General features: G+C 35.1%; 1 protein-coding gene across 3 annotated transcripts in view; it reads left to right on the top strand.

The window, feature by feature from the left end:
- Window positions 1–12,490, top strand: part of TPP2 (tripeptidyl peptidase 2) — a 50,947-nt gene that overhangs the window by 35,952 nt on the left and 2,505 nt on the right. Inside the window, exons 22-28 of one of the 3 annotated variants that reach the window (XM_081946758.1) lie at window positions 1,401–1,645; window positions 2,648–2,726; window positions 4,893–4,931; window positions 9,097–9,242; window positions 9,377–9,473; window positions 10,415–10,545; window positions 11,688–11,895. In XM_081946758.1, coding sequence (XP_081802884.1) covers window positions 1,401–1,645; window positions 2,648–2,726; window positions 4,893–4,931; window positions 9,097–9,242; window positions 9,377–9,473; window positions 10,415–10,545; window positions 11,688–11,895 — 945 coding nt within the window. Of the gene's footprint in view, window positions 1–1,400; window positions 1,646–2,647; window positions 2,727–4,892; window positions 4,932–9,096; window positions 9,243–9,376; window positions 9,474–10,414; window positions 10,557–11,687; window positions 11,896–12,490 lie in introns of those variants that run through there. The other 2 variants (XM_081946760.1, XM_081946759.1) reach the window with 2 other exon arrangements.

Here is a 12,490-nt window from a genome sequence, read left to right as displayed (position 1 = left end):
GCTAATGCATGGACAGTGATAACATCCTGTGCAATGGTGTAAGGATAGAATAAGTCACAGCTTAGGTTATAAGTGATAGAAACATAATTTATATGAAACCACAATCCCATGCTAGGCTATTCTGCAAATGGATAGGGTAGTATTCCATCCATTAATAACAGTCAAGCTGTTCTACAACTCTAAAAGGTTGCTGATCCAAATAAATGAACAAAAGCATAAAACTTCAAGATTTTATGCAATAACCTTGCTTACCCCATTTTCTCTTAAAGCAATATAAATACTATTGAACAGATGAAATGAGAATTTCTTGGCCAAGCATTTGCCATTAAATTGAATCACTCACAGAAGCCCTTTGATGGACGGGCATGGAGGACGGTTCTACGTCACTTTGTAACTTCAGAGATTAATAGTATTGAGAGAACTTCTAGAATTGCAAGGCCAGAAGGGCAAGGATCTGCAAAAAATCAAATCTCCAGCTGAAACGCCTAATAGATTTTAGTCCCTTTTAAAGATAGAAAGAACATTTTGTGCTTATGTAAGGAAAGTTCAGGATCCAGTCAAGTCAACTTTAAATAGGTTATACAGAATACAAATTTACCTTTTATAAACAATATGCAACAGGAAATAGGCATCATAAAATTTGATACTATAATTAAAGTGCATAATAATCAAACCTAAACATGTATTTATGTTCATACTGGCAAATCTGTAATTCTCCATAGTGAGGGGAGGAGTATCCAGGATGGGTTGACCTTGTCCTCTCATTGATTGGGCTGAGTCAGATAAGCTCTTTGGGCCACGCCCCGGTCACCAGGTACCACCCAGTTATCGACTCAGCCCCTCAACGGGCGGCTGTGATCATCCCAAGTTCCTGGAATTTTTTTTTTAAAGGATTGAACTCATTGTTAACTGGATTGCATTCTCTGCCTCCCTGCCTGAGTGAGTAACTGGCTCTTGGCTGATTCCTTGGCCAGGAAAAGAGAGAGAGAGAGCACACGCAGCAAGCCCTTCAGGGCAACGTGCAGCCCAGGTCATAAAGATAGACCTAGGGCACTAATCGAGACTGCAGGCGAGGGGATGCTCCCCTGGAAGCCCTGGGAAGGCAGTCATGTCGGAGAGGCTGGAAATACCATTTACCTTGTGATTGGAAGGGATTTGGGTAATTTTTCTTGTTAGATTTTTTTTCCAAAGAATTTAGTAAGAGATTCCCTCTCTGGGCCTCAAACATGTAACAAATGTCCAAGTTTAAGTTTTGCATACTTAACAGTGACATGCTTTGTGAAAATATTCTACTTCAATTAGAAAGGAATAGTGTAAAGTTGAACTGAAGGAAATGTAATAGTGTGTTAATCTTCTTCATCAAATGAGTCTAGGTACTAAATAATTGCTCTTTTCCCTAGTATTCCCTGAAACTGGAGAAAGGAGATTATACCGTGCGACTACAGATCCGTCATGAGCACAGCAGTGAGCTGGATCGCATCAAAGACCTTCCATTTATTGTCTCCCACAGACTGTCTAATGCACTGAGTTTAGATATATATGATACCCACAGTCAGGCTCTCTTAGGGAAGAAGAAAGCAAACAGTATATCTCTGCCACCAAATCGCACACTGCCATACTTTGTTACTTCTTTGCCAGATGACAAGTAAGTTATGTCCCTTTTGTGGCACATAGCATGCAACGCTTTGATTAGCAAACTCTTCTGAACTTTCAAACTTGGGTAATTTAAGAAAAAAATAGTACCGCCTATTTATTTCTACCCTGTGCCTGCAGGCACTAGCATCTGCTGAAATCTGGCTGCCTTTCCTCTCCATTGCCCATGTTTCCATATATATGTCTTCCCTTAATGTATTAAATCTAGAGTAGTCACTTTTTACTAATAGAATTTGTTGCCAAGGGAGGCCTTCCATTGAGGATCTGTGACAGGCCTGTCAAACTGGCAGTCCACAGGCCGGATGTGTCACATGTAGGCCACGCGTACTCCGGCTCTGCAAAGGCAAAATAAATCGCAATACGTCACGATATGTCACGTGATGCAATTGAGTTTGGCACCCCTGGTCTATGACAATTTGCTGTGGCCGACTCACCATGGACAATTTGCCCCCGTCCAGCTTGCTGTGGCCAACTTGCCTCAGGACAACTTGCTGCGGGACAAGTGTTACACTAATATCAAAAAAATGGTGGAATAGAATCAATAAAGAAAGGATGCAAAAGGAGGGACAGAATGAAACGTGAATGGCAAGAGTTTAAATAATTTTTTATTTATTTTAAATAATTAAATAGGATTGTCCCACTGCAAATTGGCCATGACAAATTGGCCCGTAGCAATTGGCCTTGGTGAGTTGGCCCCGACAAGTTGGCCATGGGAATTTATCCCATTTTGTTCCACTTAGGTTACTGGAATGAGCAGAGCTGGGGATTTTTTAAAATCTTTTGGGTGGGATCAAGGATACAAATAGGTAGCTTCCAGAGTCCTCCTATTCCCATCCTCAGCCTTAACCCCCTTCACCCCTATATATTGGGCTTGACATTGCATTGCTGAAATTAAGTTCAATTTGCAGTTGAATTAAACACTTTGTTCAATGGGAAGGTACAAAAATGAGAATGTGAGCATGAATTTAAAATATTTTGCTTGTTCGTTTGTTAGAGTACCTAAAGGAGCAGGTCCTGGATGCTATCTTACAGGATCATTGACGCTTTCAAAGGCAGAACTTGTGAAGAAAGTGGTGAGTAAAACAAAAGCCTAAACTCAAAACTGTTTTGTGTTGTTTTTAAAAAAGGTAATTGAAATTGACAAACTTGTGTGAAAATGATTTTGAACAGAGTAATCCAGACTTTTGGGAGTTTTTTTTCCTGAAGTCTCTTGAAAAGTTTCAAATACTAAATGCCATTTTCTTTATTGTTTAAATACAACTGCCTTTCAGGTTCTGTTTGGACTTGAATTTTTGCTATTTTTACGGTAACTTCCAGCACCTTGTTACGAATTGTATGTTAACATGCTACATTGCCTTTAATAATTTCTGTAATTATTTTATCCAGCTGCATACCTTGGGGTTTCACTTCAATCTAAAAAATATAACGTTAGTTATTCGGGTTATATTAAAATAGTTGCTGTCTAGCATACATTTGCTGACTAGGAAGTACTTCCTTATTTTAGGCCAAGCTCTTGTTGATGATACAATTCATAAGGTTTCATTTTGCTATCAGCAGAAGTAGCCTGCAGCACTGCATTCTAACTACTGCGCCATCACTGCTCTATAAAGCTATAGTCCTATTATACTAAATAAAAGATGCAAGTATTTGTTACCAAGTAAACATTTGTTTACCAATAGTGCATCCTCAAAGTAATTTCTTTGTTATTCAGTACACACATATACATATTTATTTCATATTAAAATGTCATAGAGTCAAGCTAAATGTATCTTCCACACTTGGAATATAGGGAATATGTCTGATCAGTGAGTTTCCAAAACAATTTGGCTTAATATAATTGATAAGGTTTAGGAATTGATTTTACCAGCTTACCAATTGATTTATTAATAATTCATCCTAAAAAGTGTCCACCGTTCATATATTGGTTATGTTCCATCTGAAAATATGTTTTAATCTAGATTGTGGTAGTATAGGTAAATTAAATAATTGTATTTGAAATTGTAACTCTGCCAATTAGACAATTGAGCCCATTCAATTTGGCAAAATAAGTAGTAACTGTATAGATACTAAAGAAATATTTTAGCAGTGGTTAAAATAATTATCTTTTCCCCCTGCTCTGCCCCTTGGAGGGCGGTAATGTTATTCTTAGAATACTGCATTTCTGATGTTTCTTTTGCCTGCTTATTATAGAAGAGATTATTATTATTACTAATTTAGTTAGAGAATTTTTCCATGCCTCTTAGTTTCGTCTTGCTTTAAATATTTCAGAAACCATAGACGATTTTGGTGCATTGCAGCTAAGATGAAAACATGTCAGAGTCTAGCATATTTTTAAAAATATAGAAGACCATCTCTAGCATGCTTCTGTTCAAAAATTAATTACTGACGATTTAAAACATAGTTTCCAGATTATACTAAGTCAAATATATTTATATATGATTAATATTATTTGTTAAAACCAAGTGATATTTCTATACATTTTTTGCTTTTCATGTGAAAGAAATAGGGTAATTTCACTAATATAACAACAGTGTTGTGTATAGTAAAGCTGTGATCTAGAACATCGGCCATCAACCTTTTCAGTACTAGGGACTAGTTCCCTGAAGGAGGTTTTTCCGCAGACTAGAGGGGGGCGCAGTTTCGCATGCTACCTGCATCCCGTGGGTGGGGCTTCGCTTGTTTGCGCAGCTCGGTTTCTGTCATGCCACAGCCCAGTGCCAGTCCATAGACAGGGAGTTGGTGACCCCTGAAAATTAATTGTAGTATAGTACTATAAACAAGTCAGAGTATATATAGAAAAAAATCTAAAAGTGGCTTGAATGATTGATAGTTTCTTCAAAGTCCTATGGTAGGTTTTTAATGCTTCTCTTTCCATGAGACTTGCCCCAATGTTGTATTACCTCTAAACTCAATGAAAATGGAAAGTTTAAGAAAGCCATTGCAGTTCATTGAATTTTAAATGGGAATGTGTGCAAGTAGTAAAAGTTAGTTACATTCTCTATTGTTGGGTTTCCAAATATTGGGATTTATTTAAATCAAGATTTAAATCAAATCCTTAAATAGCATAACCTTTGTGCTTTCTGTTTTTTAAAGCTAAAATATTGGGATTTAGAAGTATGTTTTAAAGGGAACAAGACATTTAGTGTTCTTCAGTAGTGAATAAAAACTTGATAGATAGTGTCTCCATTCTATAAGAGTTTTGTGGATATTTTCTTACAGTATGTTGTTCTAACTCCCAGGGGCAGTCTTCAGCAAAGCGGCAAGGAAAGGTTAAAAAGGTACTGAATGCCAGTTTTTGAAAGATGTATTTAAGTATTTTTGCCTATCATTTAAAGCAATATACTTAGTTATTTCTATCTTTGGTTACCTTTTATGCAGCTTAATTATTCATATCTTTGAACAGTAAAATTGCATCAGAATAGCAGATTATTAGTTTAGCATGATAGTAATGATATTCGGTGATGGAAGTATTTAATATCTTATCCTACAAAATGATTTTTCTTTTTTAAAAAAAAATACGCATAGCTCTTACATACTATTGCCATATGAAAACCACAGATTGTAAGATTGGGCAGGATAAGGAATATTAGTCCAGTAGCATGGTAAGAGAATTCTCTTTGCTTGCCAGCAGTTTCCTCCTCCAATGGGTACAATCTCATTAGAAACAACGAGAATGAAACTATATGTATCAGAGGCCCTTGTAGCAAAGAGGGAAGTTTTGTTTATTTTGTGATTTTTAATAGTGTAGTGTTAAATGTTTTGAGATGATTAAAAGATTGAAAAATCAATATTATACCACTCTAGCCAAATGGTGACTGCTCTAACCTGTTCTGACCCAGCTCCCCAAACACAACAGATCCTCTGCAGTGAACTCAAAAGATTCCTTTATTAAGAGTGCCCCCCCCCCCGTCTCTCTCTCTCTGCAAGCTCCATTCCCTCTTCCCCCTTTGAGCTCTGAGGTTCCCCGAATGCTGACCCTAACTCCCACGCCTCCTTCTCTGATTTGGCTGCTGGAGGGGTCAGCGGACACAGGCCACAACATAACCATTGAAGCTGTATGTGGTTTAAGGACATAATTTATTGGAGATTGGTTTAAAAAGCTTTGGAATTAGTCACTATCTCAAATAATAGAAACATTACCCCACTTCGCCTCATATCTGAGAAATGATGCTGCATTTCTCAGATACCATCTGCATTTTCCCTTCACATACCCACCCTCTTTGACTTCGGAATGGGGTAGGATGTATAATCAGCAGGATTCAGGCACCATCTTGGCAGAATGGGTTGTCATTCTTTGACATACAATTTTAAGTGTTTGTTTCCTATAATATTGACAATCACCTGGTGAGTCAAATTAAAATTGCTGGTCTAAGCCAGATGCAGTGTAGGCTTGTGGAAGAGGAATCTAGAGCATTAATAAGTATCTTGTATTTGTGAATGTTCCTGCCATAATATGTGTTCTTATATTTATGTAGCTTACTTAGTTTAGCTATGTGTTTTATGGATGGGATTATGGAGATTGAAGGGTTCCAGTAGGAAAGTAATATTTTATTTACATGTTTTACTCGGTTGAGACAGCTCCGTGCTAATATAACTGTGGGTGGTTTTTTTCCTGTAATAGTTAATAAAACATTATTTGTTTACTTAGCACTTTTTGCTAAAATGTTTGCTTCTAAGGTAGGCCTGATAAAGGAATTCTGATATAATGACTTGTATTTTGGACATTTTTCTTTGACTGATATAGAATCCAGTCCAACTGGAACTGGAAGGAACTAAAACACTGATGGGAAAGAAAGAATTCACAGAGATGCCTTACTGCCCATAAAGCATTTAATAATACATCCCCATTCAGCCTTTTTATGTTTTAGAAGCTGACCCAATTTTGCTACTAACGTTTTTGGTTTGTTATAGATACACCTATTACTGAAAGTATTATTAAAAGTGTATCTTTGAAAACCACTCTTAGACTTTTTTTACATCTTGTCAAAATGATTAAGTGGCTTAAAAAGCGAAATGTGAAAGACTTTTGGGGAAATTTGGCTACTATTTCATTCATGGGTCAGATAGCTAGTGTTACAATATAATGATGAATTTTAATTTACCTTTAATTAGTACTTTGTTGGGATATGTCAATTATATATATCAGGGATCCCCAAACTTCAGTTCACTGATCCTCTCAAGAAGTTTCAGATTGTTACCAATTCCCAAACATTTATTACGGAAAATATACACTACTTTAATAGTAGTAAATAATAATAATATCAACTCCTTGAATAGTTCCAAGAACACATGGGTCAATATTGACCACTTTGGAGAACACTGATATAGATTTGCTATGGAAATATAAGAAATCAGTCTCGGGACAATATGTGTGCATTTTGATTTTCTTCCACAGTTGAGTTTATAAGGTCACTTGTGAACAACCTTATAAATAAGGGTATTTTTATATATTATACATTTGTATAATGTATGTTTGTGTGTTACACATTTTTGTTATTGTAAAGCACATTAAATTCAATTACCAACTCTGGGATAAATCAGGATTCAGACAATTGAAGCTATGATCTACTATCCTGGTTTTTTCTGAAGGCAGTAGCCATATTTTCTTGTTGAGTCAAACAAGATGGGAGGAGGCTAAGAGAGTAGATATACAGGCAGATGTCTTAATTATATTTTTACTTATTAAGTGAAGATAATCGCCAAAAGCTGCCACTGACTCTTTCATAATATTGTTAGTTTTTTTGAGGGCTGTGGGTATCATTTAAAGTTAATCACCTCTTCCTTATATTAGATACCACTGACTGCATGACACAGTTTTTCAAGATTCTAGGAAATTCCTCCAAATGTTCCTCTTCTCTTGGATTTCATTTTTTTAGGTTTTGCTCAAGTAATGTTACTTTTATTTCAAAATCTCTTTAAAGGTTTGCTCTTTTTGAAAAAATCTTCCAAGAAGACACAGAAATTCAGATTTGTAGGACAAAAGAAGTACCTTTTGTTGCCAAAATAGAGACAAAATGAAATGTGAATGACATACATACATACATACATACATACATACATACTTACTTACTTACTTACTTACTTACTTACTTAAATAATTCAATTGTCCCATGGCGAATTGGCTGCGGTGAATTCTCCCACTCTGACCCAAACTATTTAATCACAAGAAATTTCCCCTGGGAAAAACTTTGAGTTGTTATGTTTTAGCCATACCCTTGCAAATTAATATTATCTCAATCTGTTTTTATAGACTTTGTACATTCTCATTTTCATATGCCACCATGATGTCCACAGATTTACGGAGACGTGTGTAAATTGTAATGTGTAATATAGAGTAATACATAGGGCAACAGAGAAATACTTGCAGCATTTTTAAAAAGGTTTTATCAAATACTGAGATTTCTAGGACCTTAAAAGATGTGATTCTATGCTTCCAAAAACCAGATATTGGTCAAAAAATTCCATAAGTACTTGTTGGCTGATTTTAAATAAGAAGTACTTCACCATCATTCCAATTTAACTTGTAAAAAAATTAATACATTCGTTTTATACTGTGGCTGATCTTTTTTTTAAAAAAATAAAAGAATAGGTTAGAACTATGATGACTGTTACTTGAATATTTAAGTATGTTTTTTACCATATTATGATTTCATCCTAATCCCTTTTGAATAATAAAATACCTGAATTGAAATTCTGCATTAAATATTGAACAATAATGCATAATTTCCTCAGAAACCACAGTAATATATTATTAGCCATGAGGCCACATCCTAATACAAAATACAAGACAATAATAAGACTACATGTCTTATTAGAATGCTAGCAATATACTTTAGATCAGGGGTCTCCAACCATAACAACTTTAAGATTTGTGGACTTCAACTCCCAGAATTCCTCAGGCAGTTTTGCTGTCCACAAGTCTTAAAGTTGCCAAGGTTGGAGACCCCTGCTTTAGATTGGTTTAGGCCAGGGGTGTCCAAACTTGGCAACTTTAAGACTTGTGGACTTCAACTTAAGTCCACAAGTCTTAAAGTTGCCAAGTTTGGACACCCCTGGTTTAGGCTTTACAACATGTACTCTCATCATCTGAGGGAAAAAAGTCCCATGGTTAATGATGCCAATTAATTTATTTATTTTTTCAATAGTCTGCTGTATTTTTCCACAAAAGAAGATGTAGGTTACATGACATTAAACTTGTGGAGGCTAATCAGTTTGCTGAGGTGCAACTCGTGTGAAATATTTCTGGAATGATTATTAATCAAAATTTGAAATTTGTGGGAGATGATTTGAACTATTCTTTGGACCAAATCTGTTCTAGTCCTCCAAGGCTTCAAAAGATTCTGAATGATCATATACACTCTTCTCAGTTTTTATAATGTATGTTTTGTGAGAAAGAAAATATTGATACTTATTCTGACCATATTGCTATGCTTTTTACTCTAGGATATAATTTCAGTTCATTATCATTTGATCCCATCCCCAATAAAAAGTAAGAATGGAAGCAAGGATAAAGAGAAGGATACAGACAAAGATATAAACAATGAATTTGCAGAAGCTTTAAGAGATTTAAAGATACAGTGGATGACAAGGTATGTTTAAGATTTTTGTTGCCATATCATGTCCTTGAAGAACCAATACATTGGTGCAAATTGTGTTTCTTTTCCACCATGCTTTCGTTATAGACTACTAGAGTTAACATTTTCATTAATACATTTATTTTCAGGTTTGATACCAGTGAGATATACAACGAACTAAAAGAGACCTTCCCTAACCATCTCCCCTTATACGTTGCAAGACTTCATCAACTGGATTCTGAAAAGGTGCGGCCCATTTTCTTTTTTAAAACATCTTTCATTTTAAATCCACTGAGCCGTCTCTAAGCCCCAAATAGACAAATGGTTCCTAATTCAGTGCTCTAAATCAACTGAAGTTATTAATTGAACACCTTTAAACTGTTCCAGAATTTATTCCATTTATTATACTAGTGAGTATTTTGTGGAGATTACTGATGATTTTTCTTCTCTTAGAATCGTTTCAGCAGAACACATTTGATTTATTTTTGAGCTGAATCTCAAGCTTAAAAACAATAGCAGCAGCCACAAGCTTATTTATTAAATCTACAAAACACATAATCATAACTAGAAAAAACAGTATTGGCTTGATATGATTGTGAATAAATGAATTAGACATGTTATGTTATTTTCCAATATGTTTATTTGCTATCATTTTATAACTCAAAAAAAATCAAATTTCTCTATTTTTTTAATGTTCAACCTAGAATTCCATGCATTAAAAAAGGTAAAATGCAGATTTGAAAACCATCATATTCAATGTCACTTGACTATAATATTGTAAGCAAACAATTTACTATTCAGAAACATGTTTCAGTAATATAAATCTGATTTATAGAATGTTTGCTTTGCTGCTGAAACTATAATAATTATTAGCAAAACATTAATTTTAGTGAATTACAGAGTGCCGTTCAAGTTCTTGTTTTTATGCCTATCTTTCTGCATAGATGATGACAATTACAGTAAATGCACTTCTTTATTTTCAAAGTATGTTTTCTGCTTTGGATCAAAATAACTTCCCATCTCTCCTATCAACTTGAATATTCATAGTATTTTATTAATTCATACCTATTTTTTTGTTAAATTTATTTGCTGCCTGTCTTGCTATGGGACTATTCTAGGCGACTTACAACAATAAAAAAAAAATAAGAGAATAATTTAATAAAAGAATATTGTTTATTTTCTTCCAGGAGCGAATGAAATGTTTAAATGAAATAATTGAAGCTTCTAATACAGTGATATCTCATATCGATCAAACAGCCCTTGCTATTTATCTTGCTATGAAGACTGATCCCAGACCTGATGCTGCTACTATAAAAAAGTACCTAGCCAGTAAATACTTTTTTTCCTTGCATCTTATTTCAGCAGTTATCTGCTCTTCTAAGCTAAAAAATTAAAACGTTTTCATATTCATGAGAAAAGAAAACAATCATAAACTGAGCACACTTAATTGCATTTTATACTTTAAAACACTATTTTTAGGGTTGGTATGATATTGCCAAGGAGGAAAGATTGAAGTCTAGAGTATCGTAGCAATACACGTTCAAAGATCATCAGCCAGCCAACAATTCTGCCCAAATCTTTGTATGTTATTACACATTTGTATTAGATTATGGCAAGTAAAAAAACAGTACTTAAACATTTTTAAAGGGAAAACAAAGGATAAACTGTAAAACCATAAAGCCGGTATTTTAAAAAGCAATTTGAAAAACCCTTCCTTCAGAAGGTTGCAAATAAGATTGAGAGATTTTTCTTAATTGTTTTATCTGGGTTTTACCCTCGGCAACCATGGTAGACTTTTACTCCTTGTTAATACTATTTCTTGTTTCTCTGTTTCTAGCTACCCAAAATTGAATTTGTGAGATGAGTGGCCATGTAAATCAAATAAGTAAATGGATGGATAGATAAATGTTAGTGTTCTTCCTTTGAAAAGGGTAGAACTGCTGTTTTTTTGATGAAGATTCCTAGTTAAAAATATTTTGTAACTAGACTCTTTACTCCAGTTTAGAAATGTTGCTGTTGTTAGTTGCGAAATCGTGTCCTACCCTTTGCAACCCCATGGACAACATTCCTCCAGGCCTTCCTGTTCTCTACCATCCTCTGGAGTCCATTTAAGCTCACCTCCTACTGCTTCGGTGACTCCATCCAGACACCTCATTCTCTGTCGTTCCCTTCTTCTTTTGCCCTCAATCTTTCCCAGCATTAGGCTCTTCTCCAGTGAGTCCTTCCTTCTCATTAGGTGGCCAAAGTATTTGAGTTTCATCTCCAGGATCTGGCCTTCTAAAGAGCAGTCAGGGTTGATCATCTCTGGTGGTATCATAGTCAGGATATTATGTTATATACTTAGAAGGGATGCAGGTGTATTTTGTGATGGTGAAATTCGGGAGTTTAGGAAAAATCCATATATAGGCATGATGAAAGAGACCTGTTCACTTAAATGAAATATATATTGTTCCCACATAGTGAGATGGAAAAGCAGAAATCTACCTTAGTAGATGCTCTCTGTCGGAAAGGATGTGCGTTATCAGATCAACTTCTGCAGTTACAGGCCCAGGAAGGGGCTGCATCAAGTGAAACTGAATGTAAAGATGATAATCAAAAAGCTATCTTGAATACTCTAACAGAGACTTTCTGGGAAACATCAAAATGGACTGACCTGTTTGACAGCAAGGTATGTTGGGAGGCGTAGAACCATTTGTTCACACAGTTGAAGAAAGGAATCTCTAGGTTATGATACCTATTATCAATTTAGGTGGAGACCAGTGTTTTGTATTTAAATTGTATAAAAATATTTGCACGCAAGAGCTGCTGTCAAAATGGTAATTCAAATCTTATGTAGCATAATGCATTCAGTAGCGCAGAACTCTTATAAAGACATAATGATAGTGGCTTTCTACCAGTTCCCTGTACATCTTACATGTTGTCATGAGATGTACATCTGATTCATAAATAAATTAACCTCTGGCCGTAGTCTGTTGTAATCTAATTCTGCTGCAGCTAAATCTAAGCATGTTTAATTGGAAAGCTATCACTATGTCCTGCCTTATATGGTGCTCTGAACGTTAATGGCATCATGTAAATGAATGCCTCATTCTTTAAACTATATTTAAATAAGTCCTAAAATAACATTAATATAAGCTGTTTAGAATTATACAGCTGGGAATAACTCAAACAACATTTCATTGCAGTCAACTGAACTTGAGAGGTAGTCCTTGATTTATAACAGTCCATTTACTGACCGTTCAAAGTTATAATGGTACTGAAAA

The sequence above is a fragment of the Natrix helvetica genome (genome assembly GCF_964273705.1).
Source record: "Natrix helvetica genome assembly, chromosome: 3".
NCBI lineage: Eukaryota > Metazoa > Chordata > Lepidosauria > Squamata > Natricidae > Natrix > Natrix helvetica.
Note: the sequence above shows the minus strand (reverse complement) of the source record. Positions and strands in the feature narration are given on the sequence as shown.